Below are 22,865 nucleotides of genomic sequence, written 5' to 3' on the forward strand. Positions count from 1 at the left end.
TTTCATGGGTGCAAGTCCTCTCCTTGAGAAGGTCAGAGCCTTGGGGCAGTGCTCATGAGGTACTTCTTTGTATCTGGCACAGTAGGCATTAAAAATTCTTGAGGCTTGAATTGCATTCTGAAAAATTAGCATTTGACTTACCAAAACAATTTCTTTAATGATTGCACTTTATAGTAAGCCAAATAATAATCTGAAAAGTTATATTACAAGTAGTTGTAAGTTTTATAAAAAATGGATTAGAATCAGTTAATACAAAAGAATGCCTTTAATTTATTTCTCTTCATTGTTCCCCAAAAACAGCATTTGAAATAGATTCTAAAAGATTTGGAATATAACTTTAAAAAAATAAAGGAAAATACTTAAGGTGATTTCTTTTTATTCCTCATAAAGGAAATTCTGAAGCTCCATTTCCAAGAATATAGTTGAAGATGGCTTTGACCCCCCCGCCCCCACTTTTTTTTTCTGGTAAACTCATAGGTGATGCTGTGATACATTTTTCATTATATATTATAATTTTGAGCATTTCCCTAACCTATGTGTGTAGCCAAGTAAGCCTGAAATTCTGTACAACTTATTACATAATCTATGTGAGACAGCAGGTGGCTCCAATAATGAAAGAGTATAAGAGCAGGATCATAGTGAGAAGCCAACCACATGCTCACTTTCCAAATTCTGGCAAGGGCCCCAAGTGTCAAATTTGCATGGAGACTTCCTTCCCACATGCTTTGTTCTCTCCCCCCCTTCCCCCAGTGGGAGAAGCTTTCTGGGGCACTAGGATGATGACACAAGGAAAAACAAAGTGGGGAATTAAAGCTGCCTCCAGTCTCTGGGAAAGTGGAAGATGTTCCCAGAGAAGGTAAGAACTAGCCAAGTGGTAGACGAAAGCAGAAAGGCCGGGGTTCTAGAACCAGGCTACTCAATTACGGTCTGCAGGGATAACTTTATTCGTACGGCGTCCACATGTTGCGCAGTCCTTTTCCTGAGAATTTTGTTCCGAGTTCTGCTTTGTAAGGAGCCTAAAACGTACAAGAACACAATCACCTTTTCAATTATTAAAGAGTATTTGTCACTGGAAGAAGAAAATAAGCCAACCCCCCCCCCTCCTAAATTTGGAAGATCGCCCCACGGACGATTAGGGGCACCACATGGACAAGCAATACTGAGGGACCTGGGAAATGGAAGAGTATCGGTCACTTTGTTTCCACAGAGAATGGAGAGGTCAGAACTTAATAAAGCTTCAGGGAAAATTTAGTTCCTGTAACATTTCTATTTGTTGCCAAGGCTAGCATAGGTGGGGAAAGAAACCTATTATTTTTTTGTAAAGGAGAACTACTATTTTAGCTAGATTTAAGTTTGTGAAGGACAATATTATTTTCCTCTAGCCCATATAAATAAATTATTTCTGGCTCTAAAGAGTAATCAATGAAATGAGTTGACTAATCTTGTACAAAAGCCTGAATTCCCTTTGAACTTGGTAATGAAATAGTATTCCTTCCTTCTGTTATTCAGTCATCAAGTATTTAAAGAATGCCTACAATGTATAAGGCTCAGTGGGGCAAGAGGTTGTTAGAAAAAGTTACTAATGATATTATAAATTCAGTAGCTTATTGTTTATTTTGATGAAATAAGTCATATCAGATTTGAGTGTTGCTTTTATGACTCTCCAATGGAAAAAGGTAGAATTATGCCAAGTGCTCTGGAATTGGTAGGTGTGTGCATTGTGCATTACTCAAGTATTGCAGTATACAAAAAACAAGAAGAGTTGAGAATCATACAGTATGGGAATATAATGAAGAATAAAATTTTCTTGTTCTTAGGCTATTACAGTCACACTATATCAATAACTGTCGTAGAAAGTGGTAATTACAAAATAGCTACAGCTTAATAGAATGCCAGCATGAAAGATGGATTCTAACCAAGCGTGATTAGGGAACACTTTGTGAAGGTGGAAAAAGATGGGCATGATTACATGATAAAGACTTTAAAAGGTAAGATAGCACTTTAATTATTAAACGATACATGCTTAAAACATTTATTGAGAACCTCAGTGCTTGGGATACAAGGATGAACAGGATAAAATCCATGCCCTTGAATATTTCAGGCAGGGGATATACATATCACAAAAGGGGGGCGGGAAACGATGGCCCAGAGCAAATACACTGTTATGGTGCTAGAACAGAAGTGATATAGGGCCTTACGGGAATCAACAGAAAGAAGCCTTTAGTGCTGCCTGGGAGAGAATAATTAAATGAAGATAAAATTATGCCTGAACTGAGATTTCATTTATTTGTTACTCATTCATTCAACTAACATGTATTAAATGCCTACTGTGTTCACAATGCTTGCCCTCAAAGGATTAGGAGTCAAATGGTGGGCCAGACATATCAATAAATAAAACGATGGATTTAAGTAAGTGTAATGTACAAAGCGTTATCAAAGACAGGATGGTCAAATGTATCTGGGAGGCTAAGGAAAGGCTGCATAGAGGAGGGGAATTTTGAAATTGTGGGGGGATTTTTTTGGCAGACTGTGATTGAGGGCACCGAGGAATAAGGAAGTTCCAGAGAGTGAGAACAATGGGAGAAAAGGTACAGCAGCCTATCAGAGCTGGGTGTGGACACAGAATAGAAATACATTGGACATGGTTAGAGTCTTGGGGATGGAAAATGAGGCAAGAAATTAGGTTGGTAACCAGGGGCCAGACTATAGAGGGTCTTAAGAATGCAGACTTCATGATTCTGTAAACCAGTATTTTCAAATGGATTCCACTAAGTCATTGGTTCCAAGGAGGCATCTCAGGAAGGTAAAGGGTATGCCCACAGAGCAGATTTTAGGGGTTCCAGAATGTTAAACATTAATATTGAGGTAATGTAAAGCCTTTGAACATTTTTTAAAGATTTTTAATTTATTTATTTTTACACAGAGGTGGAGAGAGAGAGGGAGAGAAACATCAATGTGTGATTGCCTCTCACGCGTCCCCCCCTGGGGACCTGGCCCACAACCTAGGCATGTGCCCTGACTGGGAATCGAACCAGTGAGCCTTTGGTTCACAGGCTGGCACTCAATCCACTGAGCCACACCAGCTATGACAAGTCTTTGAACATTTTTAAGGAAGGAAGTAATAGGCTAAGAAAGATTCTTCTACCGTACCATGCCAGAAATCTGGAAATCATCCAAAATCACTCCATTTCTCTCCTATTTCATAAATAAGAAGTCATTAAACCCTACTCATTTTTTTCCTTGAGTAGCTCTCAAATCCATCCCTTCCCTTTTTTTTTCATGCTGGAACTGCCAGTAGTTTGGGTCCTCATCCTCTTTCCCCTCGTAAAATACAAGAGCCTTCTAACTTACTACTCCACAGTTTTCTGTCCTATCCATAGCATTTTCATATCACTTTATTGCACCATTTTGAAATTTATTAATCTAAGTGTATATGTTTTCCATTAGAGAATAAGTCCCTTGAAAGCAGGTGTGGGATTTCCCAAAGGATTGTTAAATCAGGATTCACTGCCAAACGTTTTGTAGTTATTCACTCTGTCTAACACCATCACTTTCTCCTGTTCTACTAGACCACTCCCACCAGCATGCAAGCCTGTTGTATTTTTCCTCATCCTAAAACATCCTCCCTTGTCTCCACATGCCCCTTCACAGCACAACTCAAAAACTTCTCTGCTCCCTTTCATAGCAAAACTTGAAGGAATTGTATAGAATCACCTTGTCTATTTCTTCACTGTAATTTTCTCTTAAACCTGCTCCACTCCGACTTTTATCTCCATCATTCCACTACAAAATCATTTGTCTAGGGCACAGGTGGCAAACAAAAGGTCTGCAGGCCTAATCAGGCCTCTTCTGTGTTTTATCCGGCCCGGCACCTTGTTTCTACCTGGTGGCAGTGCCGATCCGAGCTCCTTGTCCCTAGTTAAGGAGCAGTCACATTTACACAGTCCTAAAATTACATTTGGCCCTTTGAAGGCAACCGCAAGGCTGATGTGGCCCCCAGTGAAAATGAGTTTGACACCCCTGGTCTAGGGCATCAAATCCAAAGGTCAATTCTTCATTCTTATCTTACTTGACATATTGGTAGCAACAGACATGGCTGATAAAAGTGTCTTAAAATACCGCTACTTTCTTTTTTGTTTTTATCTTTTACTGAATTTATTGGGGTGACTTTGACTAACACACTTATATGGGTTTCAGGTGTGCAATTCTATAACACATCATCTGTATATTGTACTGTCTGTTCCCCACCCCGAGTTGTCTCCTTGCATCAGATAACACTTCCTTAAATTTCCTCCTACCTTAGTGGAGATTCCTTTTCCTTATATTTTGCTAACACCTATACTTTTTACAGATTTCTAAGTCTGCGACATGTCAGTCTGAGAATCTCTTTCTTTTGTTGTTTAAATTCACTCCCTAAGAGATCTTCAGTTGTATGATACACACGCTGATAATTTTAAAACCCACATTTTCAGTCTGAACCTCTTCCCTGAAGTTCACACTTTTGTGATCAACTACCTACTTGATATGTCCTTTTGAATTTCTATTAAGCATCTCAAACTTACCACAGTCAAGCAGAATTTTGTCCCTCCTTCTGCTTCCCTTCCTCACAACTTATTTCTCATGAAGCGTTTTGCATTTCAGTCTGTGGCACCCCTGTTCATCTAGTTGCATGGGCCAAAAATCTGAGCCTTTGATTCCTCCTTTGTGATTCTTCCCACACCTCCCACCCAACCACTGGCAAACCCTCTTGGTGCTAGCATAAAAATACAGGCCAAGTCTGAATGCCTCTCACCATCTTCACTGCTACTACTCTAGTTTAAGCTACTATCAGCACTCAAGTGGTCTACTATTCTTACCACCTTAAGACTCCTTTCCACTCAGCCATCTAGAGGAATCCTTTGAGTTTAGAATCCATATCACATCACTCCTGCTCAAAAACCCTCCAAAAATATGTAATCACAATGTTTAAAAAAACCAAAGTTTTTAATTTAGTCTATGCAGTACGATCTGGCTCTAGGCAGTCTACTCGCAATCTCATTCTTGTACTCGCCCCTCGGACACACTGGCCTTCTTGCTGTTCCTCCAATATGCTATTGTTACTGTGTTGGCTTTGCACTTGCTCTCCCTTCTCTCTGGAATGCTCTTCCCCCAGATATTTCAATGCCTCCTTCTTTCACATGATTTCAGGTCTCAATCACTACATTCTCAGAGAGACTTTCTTTGATAACCTATTTAAAATGCCTGTTCTATCCTTCCCCTCATTTTCATCTCTTTATCCACTTGGTCTGCTTATTTTTCTTTATAGCACTTGCCACTAACATTACATTATTTTATTGAGTAGTCCCTCCTTATCATTGGTTTCACTTTCTGTGGCTTCAGTTACCCTGGTGAGTCAACCATGGTTCAAAAATATTAAATAAAATATTCCGGAAATAAACCATTCAGAAGTTTTAAATGCACACCATTCTGAGTACCATGATGCAGTCTTGCGTTTTCCTGCTCTTTCTTGCCCCAGACATGAATCATCCTTTTGTCTATGTACTCAAGCTGTACATCCTATCCACCCATTAGTTACTTAGTATCTGTCTTAGGTTATCAGATTCGTTATCAGATATTTTGAAAGAAAGTAATCCTATTTACATAACTTATTACAGTATAGTGTTTTACTTTATTATTAGTTATTGTTGTTCATCTCTTACTGTGCCTAAATTATAAATTAAACTTTATCATAGGTATGTATATATAGGATAAAACATTGTATATATAGGGTTTGGTACTGTCCATGGGTCCAGAAATTTATTGGGGTCAAACATTATCCCTCCAGAGATAAGGTGGGGACAACTGCATATTTGATTGATTGTTTATTGTCTGGTTCATCCAGTAAAATGTGACAAAGACTCTCTCCTTGACCTGCTCTTGTCAGTCTCCGCTAACCCAGCTGCGGTCCATCTTTGGGCATGCCTTCAAGAGCCGAGTTTTAACAAGAATCCTGCTAAGTTGGTGTAGCCCAAATAATCATTCTTGATATCCAGCAAAATTCCTTATTTTAATACTTGGCCTGCCTTCAGCAAGGATCCTGTTAGGTCAGTTTAGCAAAGAATTACCCTATCCTTTGACTGATTTTCCACCCACTGACCCTCCTGCCCTGCTCCTTGGCTATAAATCTCCACTTTTCTTTGTTGATTCGGAGTTAAGACCGATCTTTCATCCCTACTGCAAATCTTCATTGCAGTAGTTGCTATCCCTGTCACAGGAGTCCTGCACAAGGTATGCCTTACCTTCTTTAACAAGTGTCATGTTTAATTTTTTTCTTCAACACATGTTAACATCAGTGATAAACAAGACGTATTAACTGCCGTGACTCTCCTGGTCATGCTGTCTCTCCAGTGCCTAAGCTCGTGCCCAATAACTCAGCAGGCACTCAATGCATCTTTGTTCAATGAATGAGTATATTTAGAACAAGGAACAATACACTGAGAGAGAGAGAAAATCTGGGAATCTTTAATTGGTGGAATAGCTAGTTTTATACCACTTTTAAAAATATTTCAATATTTTAAAATTCAAGAGTGAAAAGTTTATTAATCAATTACTTTGAAAAATATATTAACACATTTCATTTTATAGAAACAGAATCCCAGAGTTAAGAGCCTTTAAAAGGCACATAGTGTAAAACAGTATTCTAATTTTAATTTTTTTAAAAAATTGAATTTTCTGGCTATTTTTTGAAGGTCTTTATTCTTGGAGGGAGAATTATTTTATTATTTACAAAGCATTTGGAAGTTTTGAAATTACCTAACTGATCTGAAGTTGGCACTAATTAATCACATTAAAGCTTTGTAGTTAATGTTAACAGGATGGAGCCAACAGCCAAAATGTTAACACCCACTGGAGATCGTTAAAAGTGTGTTATTGAAGACTTCAAATAATATCTATACTGTATAGTTTTGTCAAGGGTTGTTTTCATTCCAAAGCACAAGCATAACAAAAATGCTAATCAATTCAAGGTGACATTGGTATCTCCACAGTCAAACCTCACCAGTTTAAAGTGTTCAGCGTGTTGTAGATGGGCACTGAATCCATGCCAGGGGGGAAATAATTGATTTAACTGATTTAAAAGTGTGTTTGAGCTTTTTTCTGACAAGCTGTCAACACACACATGAAAGCAAGATTCTAAAAACACTGTTAGATCCATAATGTTTATATAGCAAAGCAAATAACTTTTGTTATTCCAATTAATGTATCTGCTCATGGAGGAAATCTGATCCAAAATGTTTTATTTTTTCTCAGCTACACAGAAAATTACAGTGTTGACTCATATTGAAGCAATTTAGAAATGTATTCAGCTACAAAATGAAAATGGGTTATGTTAGGTTTAATATTTGTTGCTAGGGTACCTGCTAAAAATAACATTTCAAAATTATGTATAACATTTCTTTGAAAGGGTTTTAAGTATTGCCTCTACTGATGTTTCAGAAGGGGTCAGACAAGGTAATATTATTCTCTCAACCTTACAAACCAATAATAATAAATGTCAAGAGGTAAATGTGTGTAAGGAAAAAAATGTACCAAATTCAGTTTGTTGAGATCGCTTGGACTATGGCCTAGCCTGTCTTTTCCCTTTGATAGTTTCATGCTAAAATAGGGAGCGGGATTTGGGAGTTGAGTTTCTAAACAAAGGAGAGAAGAGCTTTAAATGTAATCCGGTTCATCACTACTAGTTTTACCAATGAGATGTGAAATAAGCTGTTTAAAGGCACTGCTCAGTGGCTGAGGTGGGACATGAACTCAGACGTTTTGTTGCTAAATAATTATTCTTGATCACCATATACCTCTTGTTATAAGAAATAATTATTGAGCTAAAACCAACAGAGTTTGGGATATTCAACAGGTGAAATGGCCCGATTTTTCAACAAATAAATTTTTTAAAAAGAGAGGGAGGAGAAACCATTACAGATTAAAATGAGACAGCAGAGCTATAGCAACAAAATGGTAACTATAGACTTTTCTGGTATTGTTGAGAAGAAACCAAAACTAACACTGTATTTTTAAGACAATCAGAGAAAATGTAACATAGTGGGTATTCCATAATAGTAGGGAATTATTGTTGACTTTGTTAGCTGTGATGGTGATAGTGTGGTTATGCTGAACAGAAGTTCTTATCTGTTAGAGTGTATGCCAGTACTTACCAGTGAGAAAATCAGTCTGGTCATTTTCTTTAAAACACCCCAGGAAACAAACAAATTTTTAACTGCAAAGATAGATTGGTAAATATTGATAATTTTGATAATCATTGGAAGTGGAGATTATTTATACTACTTTATTACATGCTTGAACATTTTCATAATAAAAATGAAAAAAAGAGTTATTTGGCTTGTATTGCATGTAAGATTCCAGCAACATACTTCATTAATCATTGAGCACCCAAATTTCTTTTCATTTTAAGCTGGATAATAATACAGGAACACCTTATCATAAATCTGTTAAGGTCCAGGATGTTCTGGCTTCTGCCCATCTCCAACGTCACTAAGGGGTACCACACACAGATGGAAAATTATGCTTTGTATTTAATGCATACCCATATATGAATAAAATGCATCTGCTATTAACTTTGACTTCTTTTTAGAGTGCTCTTCCCTATATTCTTGTTCCTTGATTCCATCGCTTAGTAACCATCTTCTTTATTTTAATTCAACAAATATTTCTGGAATGATGGACCGGGTTGTGTTAGGCCCTAGGAATAGCAGATGGAATGTGTTGTTTCATACGTAAGTATAAGAAATGTTCATTTATATATATGAAGTATATATAAACATAATATATGTTATTATACATCTTATGATAATTATAATTATATACATATATAATATTTAGAAGCAAATTCAGAATTGATAGATGCTATGTTAGCTATATGAAAAAAATGTTCTGGGGCCCTGACTGGTGTGGCTCAGTTGGCTGGGTATCATCCTGCAAAGTGAAAGGTCACTGGTTCAATTCCCCATCAGGGCACATGCCTGGGTTGCGGGTTCAATCCCCAGTCAGGGTGCCTAGAGAGGCAACCAATAGATGTTTCTTTTGCATCGATGTTTCTCCCTCTCTCTTCCTGTCTTCCCTTCTCTCTCAATATAAATAAATAAAATCTTTATAAAAAGCGCTATAGAAATCCTGGAGAGAAACATGTGGTCAAAAGCCTGCTCAATCAACACAGAGGAAGGACAGAATTATCTTTCTATTCTCTCTATAAATATATTATAAAATATGAAGAGGCAATAAAAAAATATGCAGCCCCAAAATGTAGAAAACAAGCATTACAAAAGTATGTGAGATAGTTAATTTATAAAGGTTTGTTTCTCTGAATTTGAGGAAGTTTTTGTTGTCAATTATTTCTAGATAGTTTTTTTTCATTGCAAATAAATATTCACTTTCAAACCCAATTTTGCAAATTGTTTTCCATAAAGAAGTGCCCTCTATTGTATAAACTTCAAATGTCACAGAACCTGAATCTACCTTGATGCCTATAATTTGTAAGCCACTGCTCTGGGAACTGAGGATGTATCAGTGAACAAAATAAAGAAAAAACTCTCTGATGAAGCTACATTCTAGTTGGGAGAGATAGACAAAAAAAAAAAAAAAAAAATATATATATATAATAAACAGCCCTGGCTGGTGTAGCTCAGTGGATTGAGTGTGGGCTGCGAAATAAAGGGTAGCGGTTGGATTCCCAGTCGGGGCACATGCCTGGGTTGCGGGCCAGGTCCCCAGTGGGGGCCACGTGACAGGCAACCCCACATTGATGTTTCTCTCCCTCTCTTCCCCTCTCTCTAAAAATAAATTAATTAAATCTTTAAAAGATATAATAAACGAGTAAGTAGTAAGTTAGTAGTAAACTGAGGAAGTGAAGCAGTACGGGTGAGATAAAACCTCATTGTAAATAGGGTTGGTCTGAGTAGGCAGGCCTCTCTGAGATGGTGGCCCTGCACAAAGACGGGGAGGAACTGGTTAGTGATAACACGAGTGGACTGCAGTGTGGTGTATCAGGTTGGTGGTACGCCATTATTCACATATGCAGGCCCCACTTTAGAATATTGGAAGTGAAATAATCCCTTACCCAGCAATAGGAGGGTTAGGCAGTAACAGTGGGATTAGGGTTAAGAACGGAAACATCATTGGAAAATAATAAAATGGGGAATATTGTGTTTAACAGAACATCTTCAGGGAGTGAAGCCCCCAAGGGGCTTGACTGTTAAAGAGACTTTAATAGTCTCTGATCTGAATAACCCTCAGGTTTGTACTGCCAGGTAGGGAGAGGCAAAGCTGCAATGCTCAGGGCAAGCAAGAGGCTGAGGCTGCCACCAGAGTTGCTCTTCCCCTCTCTTCTCATCCTCAGAATGTCCATCCTTTCCTCTAAACAAAAGTCAGGAAAAGAGATAAAAACAAAAGTTTAAAGGGTATATTATTGGCCTGTCCTAGAAATAATAAAAATATGAGAATGGGCCTATAATTGGGAAAATTGTTAACTTTCATCGAGCACTATGTTTTTATTAGGCAGCTGTGGTATAACAGAAAGATAAAGGACAAGTCAGAACTAGGTATGAGTTCTGACTATGCCACTTAGCTGATCCGCCTTGGGCAAATCAGAAAGGGTAAAGTGAAGTTTTATCATCTATAAAACAGGGATAATAATGTTTCCTTTACGACAATTAAATGAGATGATTGTGTTTAAATGCACTTTTCAATCAACAACTTTTTATACACTTGTGCACCTTTTATGCACTTTTTATACACTTGTTTGGCATAAAAATAAAGCTACAAGTAGTTCATAGTAGCTAGGTGAGGATCATAGTTATGAAATATACAATACTTTAAATTGTAATTATCAACAAATAGTTAAGATAATGCAGAATATGTTAAAATATCTTTCTACAGTCTGTCTTCATGGAGCTTCAAGAAAGCAATCCAATTGACTTTTCAACATCTTGTAATGGGGTATTAGAACAGGAGACAGACGTACATCTTGCATCTCAAAAGCTGAATAGGTATTTTGTTTTCTTACTCTCTTGAATGAATACTGATGGAGTGACCTTCAACCAAACAGAGGTTCAGTATCTGAAATAACTGGCTATTTTCTTCAAATTGCCAGCTAGGTAGAGTGATTCTTAAATGATACTTCTTGTCAGCAAGAAAGATGATCTCGAGAATGGATAAAAATAGCCTCTGTTAACAGCTGTGATATCTATAATTTATAAGCTGTGATCAGCTCTCAGATTGTTTAGGTGTCTAAACAAGAATGGATGTGTGTGTGTGTCATTTGTGTCATTTGTGTATTTATCACTTCTCAGAAAATAAACTTCAGGTACATCTTATTTTTTTCTATCAATACATTTCTCTCTTTACATATGAAGTGTGATAAGGTTGGAGGAACTTGACCTTGAACCTCTATTGTCATGCACAGTACTAAAAATGTTCAACCAATCCTTAAACATTTATTATCAAACAGCAAAGAATTTTTAAGCACTGAAAGACAGGCAACATTAAAGAACAAGACAATATGGAAGGCAGAAATGGAGGGAGGAATACATAAGCACTTCATTACTAAATTCTAGTCAGTCTTTAATGTGCCTGGGCATCAGGCTTCCAGTTTCCTCTTACCAGCCCCCCCCCCCCCCCCCCCGGCCCTTTACCGCCACTTCTATCTTTATCACATTTATTCTTTCTTTAATTTGTGCTTACATTGCCCGTGCTCTTCATTCACAATGTCTCTTTTTCCCTATGTATATATGACTTTCTATGCTCACTTCATTCAGTTTCCCTTTTCACGTATTTCATCATCTCTGCGCAGCTCTATCACAAACTATTACTACACTGTTTATATAAGCATGTGTTCGAGGACAGTTGAGCAAATATTGTGGCTGTGATTTATTGGAGAACATTGTGTAAATTAGAATTGAAAGCTCGGGAGGACAGAGTGTCTTGCACCTTTAGGACAAAATAACTGCTTATAACGTACGGACAGGAGGACGGCCGGCGAGAGCAAAGGACGCTCTCCACGCGCCACATCCCGAATCAAAATCACTCAGCCCACCACCTGAGAAACTTCGCGGGGCGCCCCTCCGACTGCCCTCGGGTGCGGGCCCCTCCGCAGCGCTTCCTACCCGGTTTTCCTTCGACCCCTGCTGCTCTTTTCTACATCCCCCAGTCCCCACACTTGGGGCCCGTTTCTGCTCAAAGTCTGCGTCCACCTCTTTCCGCGCTCGAGGACGTGCCCGATTCTCCTCCTCGCATTTTCGCTCCCCGCCGCGTCCGCCGTCAGGGGTCGCACAGACCACTCCCGCCCCCGGCCCCCTCCCAGGTGCCGGGCGCTGTCCACCCCACCCTCGCACACCTGTCGGCCTCGCACCCGCCCCGCCCCTTGCCCCTCCGCCCTCCCCTCCCCTGCAGCGCCCCCCGGCGGCCCGCCGCCGCCTGCTCGCACCGCGACCCCACGGCCCAGCCTCGGGCTCTCGGCTCCGCGGCCCTCGCCCCCCGCCGGCGCCCCGCCCCGCGCCCCCCGCCCGCCGGCGCCCCGCCCCCGGCCGGCGCCCCCCGCCCGCCCCGCGCCGCCCCCGCCCGCCGGCGCCCCGCCCCCGCCCCGCGGCCCGCTGCACTGTGGGTAGGCAGCGGCGGGACCGCGGAGCCCACGGCGGCGGCGACTGAGCGGGGCTGCGCGCGCCGAAGATGGCCGAGAAGCAGAAGCTGGAAGGGCGGGTGAAAATCGGGCACTACGTGCTGGGAGACACGCTGGGCGTCGGCACCTTCGGCAAAGTGAAGAGTTGAGTGGCGCCGAGGCCGCCGCGCGCGGTGGGCTGCGTGCCCCGCGGGAGCGCGGGCTGAGCCGGGGGCGCCCCGGAGCCGCGGGCGTGCGGGCGGGCGGGGGGGCCTGGCGGCAGGTGGAGCGGCCCCGGGCCGAGCGGAGCCGGGGGCCGGGGAGGGCGGGGGGCGCCGCTGGGCACCGGCTGGCCCGGCGGCGGCGGCTGGAGCCGGGCAGGGGCCGCCGAACGCGGACGAGGGCGCGGGCGGGGGACCGGCGTCGCCGGTGCGTGTCGGGCAGCGAGGCGCTGCTGCCTCCGGGACCTCGGTGCCCGGGTCTGTCGCGCTGCCCGCTCCGGGGCGCTCCCAGCCCGGAGCCCGGGTGGACAGGACGCAGAGCAGCGCCCGTTGCGGACGGTTCGAGTTCTCGGGGGGTGTCAGGCGCCCTGCTGGGCGCCGTGCGTGCGGTTTCCTGTGACCCTCGCGGCGGCTCGCTGCAGGTGCTAGCCTCGCCTTGAAGGTGACCAGACGGGACCCCGCAGGGTTGGGCCGGTGCCCAAGGTCACCTAGGAATGGGCAGAACGGGAGGGAAGGTGTAAAATGTCTTCCCGCCCCGGCCGGGCCGGAGGTCCCTGCTGTCCGGATTCGTTCGGGCTCCAACTCCGGGTGGGTGCGGCCGCCCCGGGGTGCGGGGGCCCCGCTGGGAGGGGGGGGGAGGCCGGCGTGCGCGCGAGCGAAGGGTTGGGGTGCCGCTGGGATCGGGAATGCGTTGGAATCGCGGCGCCTCCGGGTGGCTGGCGGGGGTGACACGCTTCTGGGGGGCGCCTGGCGCGGTGGGTGGCGGAGCCCGCGCTCCCCGGCGCGGACCTGGGAGGGTGCGGGGCCGCGGCGGCCAGAACTGCTGAGGCAGACGCCGCTGTCTGTTGTTGTTGGAGATAGAATCCCATTCTGAGCATAGAAAAACAGGCTGCTTTGGAAAAAAAAATTTTTTTTTTTTTACTTCTTACTAGTTAAGTATTAAACTTTCCTTTTTGTTGTTGTTACCAAGAGTCACATGGGATTTAATTAATTTGTTCTCTCTCCAGAACTTGAGCCAGCTTATTAAAAATACTCGCCTTTTGTTGCAAATCCAGAATTATAAGTAAAATGTTGGCTTTTTTTTTTCTTTTTTGCTGTTGAAATGTTGGATAGGCTGTCTGGATATTTTATTCTGAGGCTTCTATTTTCTTTAAAATTTGTCTTTTAATCTTAGGTCTGTTACATAGAAGAAACATATTTATCTGTGGCAAGGATCAGCTTATTCCATATTATGTGATGATACCCTTTCGTTTGTTCAGAAAACCCTTATTAAGCACCTGTAATATGCTAGGCACTGTTGTAGACAAAGGAGACCTATAGCAAGGAACAAAACGAGATTAAAATTCCTTCTTTTGTGGAATTTTTACTCAAGTAGGGGAAGACAAACGACAATCGCTATGTGTAGGAGAAAACTGTATCAGGGAAGGGAGGCCAGGGTGTGTTGTGAGGATGGTAGTTTTCATTAAGGTGTGGTATTTCAAGCATGGTATTTGGTGGTATTTGTGTGAAGACCTACAAGGTGTAAAATTCTTTGAAGTCCTGTGAAGGTAGTGAAGTTCTGGGTTATTTTTGAAAGACCTCATGAGTAGGGTGGGTAGTTCGGGGAATATATGTAGACTGAATATAGGAAGTTCCAGGGATTGGATTCATGCTTGAAATGTTGCCATTGAGTATCATTTTTGAGGACAGTTGTGTTTCGACATTATGCAGTTACTCAAGCAAAGGGTGTCTTTGCTGTCTGGACATCTACAGGGTATATAATTACCCTATGATCTTCCAACTTGTGTTAACATTTTTGTTTATTTAAAAAACTCTTCAACTGTAATCTGAGTGTAGACTGAAACACCCATCTAGTCACTGGCCCATTGTCAAAGCACAGCTTAAATCTCTTTTGTATATACTACTCTCAAGCTGCTTCCAGGCACTGGCTTCTTAAAATATAAACCAACAGAAAGTACTTTGATTTATGAGAACTCTTCCTGGAAGACCCCTAGCAATGAGAAGCCATTCAGAGGGGTGTTCCTAGTACTATGTTGGAGCCTCTCTGAATTAGATTGTGGTTTTCCCATCCAAAGTTAGAACTAGTACAATTGTTCGTTTAATACAAATTATAGAAGTTGCTATAATCTAAGGTTACTCCTTTAATTCTCCAAGAGACAAGAAACAAAAGTGCATTTTTAAAAACAGCTTATTGAGATATATTTTACATATCATAAAATTCACTCATTCCAAGTGTACAATTCAATGGTTTTTAGTAATTTTACCAAGTGGTGCAACTTTCATCTTTGATCACTTTTAGATTTTCATCACCACAGTAGGGTCCCTCATGCCCGTTTATAGTTGATGCTCATTCCTACCTTCAGCCCGAGAAAACCACTGGTCTATTTTCTGTCTGTGTAAATTTGCTTCTCTGGACTCTCATAAATGGGATCATTCAGTATGGAGTCACTTAACGACCGGCTTCTGTAACGATTCATGCGCGGCATGGCACGTGCCGGTAGTTTGTTCCTCTTTATTGCTGGATGATGTTCCCATCTGCAGGCCTGTCACATTCTGTCTGCACATGCACCCGTTGGTGGACATTGTTTTCGGGTTATTAAAAATAGTGCCACCACAGACCTTCATATGCAGTCTTTGTGTGGACATTTGTTTTCATATGTCTTGATTAGGTAACAAGGAATAGAATTGCTGGGTCAAATCATAGTTTTATGTTTACCTTTTTGAGGTGCTTCAGGCTGTTTTTCAAAGTGGTTGTACTATTTTGCACTGCCACCAACAATGTTTGAGGGATCTCATGTTTGCCACATTCTTGGCAACATTTGTTATTGTCAAGTTACAACTTGAATTAGTTTTTACTATATTCTAAGTTCTATATATGGACCTGATTTTATGTATTGCCCAGAGTGATCCTGAGTTTGGCATTAGCTTCATTTTACAAATGAAGAAATTGAGGATCAGATACTTTAAGTAAGTTTCCCAAGGTCACAGTGGTAGTAAGTGGCAGAATTGGCAATCAAATTAGGGTTCTCTGACTCCAGAGTCTGTGCTACATGAAATGTAAAGTCAGAATGCTTTGTATGAGGGGGGACCCCCAAAAAGCCCAGAATTTATTTATTTAAAAAAGTGTATTTATTCTTCCATGTTTAAACCCCAGTCACCTTCAAAGTACTCTCCATTTGATGCAATACACCTATTGAGACATTTTTTTCACTTCTCAGAATGGTTTTTGAACTCGTCAATTTTGATTCCTTTTAGTGCTTCTGCTGTTTTTTTGTTTCACTCTTCCACACTGGCAAAATGTTTCCTTTTGAGAACTTTTTTCATCTGGGGAAACAAAAAAAGTTGCTAGGGCCAAGATGGGGTGAATAGGGATGGTGGGGCATGGAGGTCATGCTGTTTCTGGTCAAAAACTGCTGAAAACTCAGCATGGTGTAGGCAGATGCGCTTGTAAATCACCCATTGTGAAACAGTCAGACCTGTTGAAAGAGTCTCCAAAAAACTTCATGGAAGTCAAATACAGCCTCTCACAACAACGCCATGTGGTCCACTGATACAGACGGGTTCCTAGAACCCTCACCTAGCAGGGGAAGCCTGTACCACAAGGGATCCACCCTCCAGAAGATAATTCTGGTTTATTTGGGTCCCCCTTGTATGTTATCTTGTGAGTTTCAAGTGTACCAGGACATAATTTTTACATGTCCATAGGTATTTATCAAGGACTGAGAAAATAAGGTTTAAATGTCTTTATTTTAGTTCACATTTATAGGGAATAAGTTTTTTGAAACTCCATATGTATGCTTAAAATTTATATTTTTATATTCCCAACTTTTACATCTTAATCCATTCTATTTCTTATATGATGGATGTGCTGAATTCTAACAATTTTAACCCAGATTTAGTAGAAATACCATGTATTTCAGATTTCTTCTTATAAAAGAAACCTTGACTAAGATAACCAGTAACCTTTAGTAATCATGCTAAAGAAAACTTATAAAAATGATCTGGTGTCCTAGAAAGAGCACTGATGTCAGAAGGCTTTAATTAGCCCCGACTAGTAATGCTAACGTCGCAGCATTACTAGTTATATGGCTTTGGAAAAACCATGACACTCCCCCGAGCCTGTCTCCTCCTTTGTAAAATGGCAATAACTGCACTTGGCCTACCTACGTTCTCGAATTTTTATGAGAATGAAATGAGTTGAGGTGCATAAAATGGCTTTAAAAAAGATAAATTGCCCTACAAATGGCTCTTGTGAATAAATCCCGTACCCTGTGTGATGTGCTAAGTGTTTGCTGTGTTTAGAAATCCATTTCTGATATCAGCCTTGAGACAGAGCTGTAATAATCCGCCTCTGTATTTTGGTTGCCTACATTGAGGAATGTTCTAAATGACTAATTTATTTGTGCTATATGATAATTATTACCGCTCATGTTAAAATACAGTATCCATTTTGGGTAAGTCATGGAATTTGATTTTCAAAGGTATGGAAAATCAATATAATTAGAATGAAGTGAAAATAATAGTGAATGTTTATATAAATTACTAGCTGAACTGATTTTAATTAAGAAACAGTTCTAAATAATGAAGCTATATTCTTATCAAAGACCAGAAGATTAGTGTTTGAATCAAAATCAATTTAGTCATCTCTCTTAAACAATTAGGTAAATGATACACTATTTAGATATTTTTTGCTGTCATATACCATAATGTTTTGACATAGATAGTTTTGTCTTTAACTTCTGAATGGATTTTGTTCATTTTGTGAAATCAGTTGACTGACTCTCAAAAAGTATTTCCCATAGGAAACAATGGTATAAATGTGGATACATTCAGAGTAAGTCCAAAAAGGCAACATAGTATATACTATAGAGAACACTGGATTTGGAGGACCTGGTGTGGAACTTTTGCTATGTTACAAGCCAGCTGTGTGGCCTTAAGCCAAAGCCACTTGATCTATAGAAAAGGGAGAATAATACCATATGTTCCCTTACAATGCTGTGAGAGTACATGAGAAAATGTAGAAGACACTCAAAAGTACTTAACTCTGATGCACTTTTACATACTTAAGACCTGTTGTGTACTTAAACTCATTACTGGCCGAACTCTGAGAATAATCTATGACCTGGTTCTGAGACCAGAAATTTATTTGATGAGGGGGAAGAAGAGTTTATGATCTTCTGTTTTGTTTTTCCTAGGTCTTCTTTTATATTTCATTCCAATGTGTTCAGAAAACTCTAACTCTCTAGATGCTGCTCACTCATCACCCTCTCCTGTACACCACTTGCAATGCACATACACAAACACTGTAACATACGTGTTCCAGATCCTGCGGCAGCAGTCGTAGAGCTCTTCAAGGAAGGAGGCAAAAGTGTGGAAGGGAGGAGGGTGTGAGCAGCAGCTGGCAGTTTCCAATATGGGTCATATTTAAATCTGTGTCTCATTGAAGTAGAAACAAAGTAATACAGTTCATTATTTTGAAATTATAGAAAATACAGACTGATCTGTAAATGCCCTCCTACAAACTTTGTCCTAACATATCTATGTAAATTAGAAAGGATTTTAGTAGTTTGGTCATGACTGAGGCAATTGCCTGAGTTCCTTGGACTTTCTCCCGTTCCCATGCTGACACAGCCACTACTTTAACTAGGTTCGTGTGTGTGTGTGTGTGTGTGTGTGCACGTGTGTGTTTTTAACACACCAGAATATTCACTTATCTTGTGGGTCATGTCAGCTTTCCTTAAAGCATTTGGTATTACTGCTTTTAATGGTAATACTGCCCCAGTTATTTTTGAGGTTTTTGTGGTTTTCTTGATGATAGAGAAATGCTTTGTAGAGAAAGTTTTTAAAGGCGAACAGATAATTTGATTTAGCAGGTCTAATTTCAAATCCTTTAAGAGCTAATGAGTAAGTACAAGACCTCTAAAATATTGAATGTGTTGTAAAAATGAGGGTGAACCTCCCTAGTATATTTATTAGATGCAAATTTAAGAGAAAGCACCTTGAATAGTGTTGAGTAGGTATTTACCTATTGTTTATGTGATGGAAATGTGTATGTAAAGCAATGTGTTTATTTTGAAATGTTGTGAACCACTTTATTTTTAGTGTGGTGTTATTAAGGAAAGAATTTCAGGCAGCTCTTATCTCTGCTAATAATAGAAACCTTCTTCACCCCTTCAAGGGAACAGTATTTTTGCTTAAGTGTAGTGTCTTATGTTTAACAATGTTGGCCTCTGATACCTTTTACTGTATTTCTCTTGGTGATGCCTTTGTTTTTTAAAGTGCTAATAATTATTTATTTGCCCATAGAGTTTTCTAAATATATTTATTGATTATGCTATTACAGTTGTCCCATTTCCCCCCCTTCACTCCACTCCATCCTGCCCACCCCCTCCTCTCACATTCCCCCCCTATAGTTCATGTCCATGGGTCATGCATATAAGTTCTTTGGCTTCTACATTTCCTACACTATTCTTACCCTCCCCCTGTCTATTTTCTACCTATCATTTATGCTACTTATTCTCTGTACCTTCCCCCCCTCCCCCTCCCACTCCCCTGTTGATAACCCTCCATGTGATCTCCATTTCTGTGGTTCTGTTCCTGTTCTAGTTGTTTGCTTAGTTTTCTTTTGTTTTGGTTTTAGGTGTGGTTAATAACTGAGTTTGCTGTCCTTTTTACTGTTCATATTTTTTATCTTCTTTTTCTTAGATAAATCCCTTTAACATTTCATATAATAAGGGCTTGGTGATGATGAACTCCTTTAACTTGACCTTATCTGAGAAGCACTTTATCTGCCCTTCCATTCTAAATGATAGCTTCGCTGGATACAGTAATCTTGGATGTAGGTCCTTGCCTTTCATGACTTCAGATACTTCCAGCCCCTTCTTGCCTGTAAGGTCTCTTTTGAGAAATCAGCTGACAGTCTTATGGGAACTCCTTTGTAGGTAACTGTATCCTTTTCTCTTGCTGCTTTTAGGATTTTCTCTTTGTCTTTAATCTTGGGTAACTTAATGATGATGTGCCTTGGTGTATTCCTCTTTGGGTCCAATTTCTTTGGGACTCTCTGAGCTTCCTGAACTTCCTCGAAGTCTATTTCCTTTGCCATTCTGGGGTGGTTGTCCTTCATTATTTGTTCAAATAAGTTTTCAATTTTTTGTTCTTCCTCTTCTTCTGGCACCCCTATAATTCGGATGTTGGAAGGTTTAAAGATGTCCTGGAGGTTCCTAAGCCTCTCCTCATTTTTTTGAATTCTTGTTTCTTCATTCTTTTCTGGTTGGATGTTTCTTTCTTCCTTCTGGTCCGCACCATTGATTTGAGTCCCAGTTTCCTTCGCATCACTATTGGTTCCCTGTACATTTTCCTTTGTTTCTCTCAGCATAGCCTTCATTTTTTCATCTACTTTTCAACCAGATTCAACCAATTCTGTGAGCTTCCTGATTACCAGTGTTTTGAACTGTGCATCTGATAGGTTGGCTATCTTTTCATTGCTTAGTTGTATTTTTTCTGGGGCTTTGATCTGTTCTTTCATTTGGGCCACTTTTTTTTTGTCTTGGTATGCCTGTTACATAAAGGGGCGGAGCCTTAGGTGTTCACCGGGCGGGGGAACGCTGGTTGCTGCGCTGTGACGCTGTACGTGGTGGGGAGGCGTATGGAGAGGGAGCAGTGGCGCTCGCTCCACTCTGCCGGATTTCTGGCGCTGGTTCCCGAGTGGGTGGGCTTGTGCACGCTCTAGGCCCCTGTGGGTCTCTCCAACGACCTCTCCTGTGAGGCTGGGAATTTCGCCTGCTGCCGCCTCAACCCCCACGGGTGTTTTCACTCAGAGGTTTGAGGCTTTATTTCCCGGCGCTGCAGCCCTGGGTTGGGAGGTCTGCTTCACTCCCCCGCCGTTAGTCCTGGTTTATCTGTGCGCGAACGTGGGGCCACAAGGTCTGCTAGCTGTCGCACTGCCAGCCCGTTCGTCCCACAGTCCACCACCTTGCCATGAGTCCTCTCTGCCCTGGCTGCCCATCTCCGCCCCTCCTACAGGTCTGGGTGAATGTTTCTTCTTTACCTCCTTGGTTGTTGGACTTCCATATGGTTCGATTTTCTGTCAGTTCTGGTGTTTTTTTGTTTTTAAACTGTTGTTGTCCTCCTTTTGGTTGCGCGAGGAGGCACAGTGTGTCTACCTATGCCTCCATCTTGGCCAGAAGCTCCGCCCATAGAGTTTGAAAACAACCTTTTTTGTGGTTAAAGACAATTATCTGATCTTGCTATATTATGTGTCTTAGTCTGAATGCCAATGTATCCGTTTATTGAAATACCATTTTTTGTAATCTTTTTTATTCATGCTATTAGAAACACTGCGAGCAATATGTTCTTAACATCTCTGCATTTCTAAATTATAAGGTAATTACAAAGTAGTTATACAGCTATCATAGCTGAAAATAATGGGATAAAAGGGGTGGGAGAAGGTAGAAGAGGGTAAAGGGGGGATAAATGGTGATGGAAGGAGACTTGGCTTGGGGTGGGGAGCACACAATATACAGATGATGTGTTGTGGAACTGTGCAGCTGAAATCTGTATAATTTTATTAACCAATGCCACCCCAATAAATTCAATAACAATGAAAAATAATAATTGAATACAATATTTTAAGTATACCTATAATTTTGTACATTCTTACCTTAACTTGATAAATACCATACGTGTTAGTTAATTTTCTATCTTTTTCTGAATGTGTTTGAGTATAACTTGGTACTATATTGTATTCTATAACTGACTTCAGTTCTCCCAGACTCAGTTAATGAAATAATAGATATAAACTAAGTATTTCCTGTGTTTAGTTATATTGGATTTTAAGCAAATATTTCCACAAGTGTTAAAAATGTGGCAATGGGATTACAAAAGATAATTTGTTGATTTAAACCAGTAGAAACGATTCACAGAATTTACTTAAATGCCTGACATTTGAGTTCTAAGTCAGATATGCTATGATGAATCCATATTTTTACCCAGAGTTACACCAGACAACGTTAGTGCTCTACTAATCCATAGGTAGTACAACAGCTTTATTGTATGCTGTAAACTTGATTTTAGCAAGAAGTTAGACCTTGTGTATTATGGCAGCTTTGTGGATACGATGAAGTAATGTGCTCTGAATGGCTTATTGCTGCTGAACAACTGTTCCCAAAGAAGTCAGGCGTCTTCCTGAAGGGAAAGCTCAGCCATAGTCATTGACTCTGTTTAAAGGGTGTAGCGAGATTTCCTATTTGGGAAAGCTAGATGACATCATTAATTCACCAATCGCAGAATCAGAATTTAAAATTATATTGACTGGATTGCTAGGTGAAAACCAATAAAGTGAAATTTAATAGGGACAAGTGTCAAATCTAGCACTGAGGTTAAAAACAAAAATAAAGAACAGGTGCATAAAACAGTAGAACAGTTGATAGTAGTTCCTAAGATGGTGAAGTTTTAGCTGGCCACAAGTTTTCAGAGTATATACTATGAATGCTTAAATGTAGGAATTTCTCAGGTACAGGATGGAAGATAGCTGTACAGAGGCTACATTTAGTTAGTAGTTGTAGGAGTGGTATAGTTCTGCTGCACTTTGAATTGAACTAAATTTTGAATATTGGGTTCGGTTCTTGGCACTACAATTTGGAAAAAACTTTACCCAGTTATATTTCATTCAGGGAACTACTGTTATTATTAGGGTAGCCCAAAAAGTATTCCAAATGGGAATGGTGAAGGAAACATGATACACAAATTTTTCCATTCTATGAGAAGATGTGTTTTAAGTGTGATAGCTTTTAAAGAGCTAAAATACCATCATCTGGAAAAGGGAGTCACCGTATTCAATAATGCTTTGAAAGACAGAGCAGTAACTATTGGGTGAATGTTTTAAGGAGGCAGATTACACTCCAGAGAAACGAGGATCTTACTGTCAAGGAGGCTGTCTAGACGTCGTATAACTTGCACCACAAATCAGTCAGACTCTGTCATTGACATACTTACTTAGTGGGTGG

General features: G+C 40.7%; 1 protein-coding gene and 1 long non-coding RNA gene across 2 annotated transcripts in view; one reads left to right on the top strand and one right to left on the bottom strand.

Annotated features, from left to right (window-relative positions):
* Positions 1-490: 490 nt before the first annotated feature.
* Positions 491-12,356, bottom strand: LOC123480827 (uncharacterized). Its single transcript, XR_006656951.2, has 3 exons — positions 12,237-12,356; positions 8,187-8,248; positions 491-1,016 (listed from the first exon to the last, which is right to left on the bottom strand). It is a non-coding gene; the product is annotated as an uncharacterized lncRNA (long non-coding RNA).
* Positions 12,357-12,637: 281 nt separating this feature from the next.
* PRKAA2 (protein kinase AMP-activated catalytic subunit alpha 2) overlaps positions 12,638-22,865 on the top strand; it is a 61,941-nt gene continuing 51,713 nt past the window's right edge. The window contains exon 1 of the mRNA XM_053920610.1: positions 12,638-12,805. Within this exon, the coding sequence (XP_053776585.1) occupies positions 12,712-12,805 (94 nt within the window). The 5' untranslated portion in view covers positions 12,638-12,711. The remainder of the gene's footprint in view (positions 12,806-22,865) is intronic.

Source organism: Desmodus rotundus, chromosome 3, assembly GCF_022682495.2.
Source record: "Desmodus rotundus isolate HL8 chromosome 3, HLdesRot8A.1, whole genome shotgun sequence".
NCBI lineage: Eukaryota > Metazoa > Chordata > Mammalia > Chiroptera > Phyllostomidae > Desmodus > Desmodus rotundus.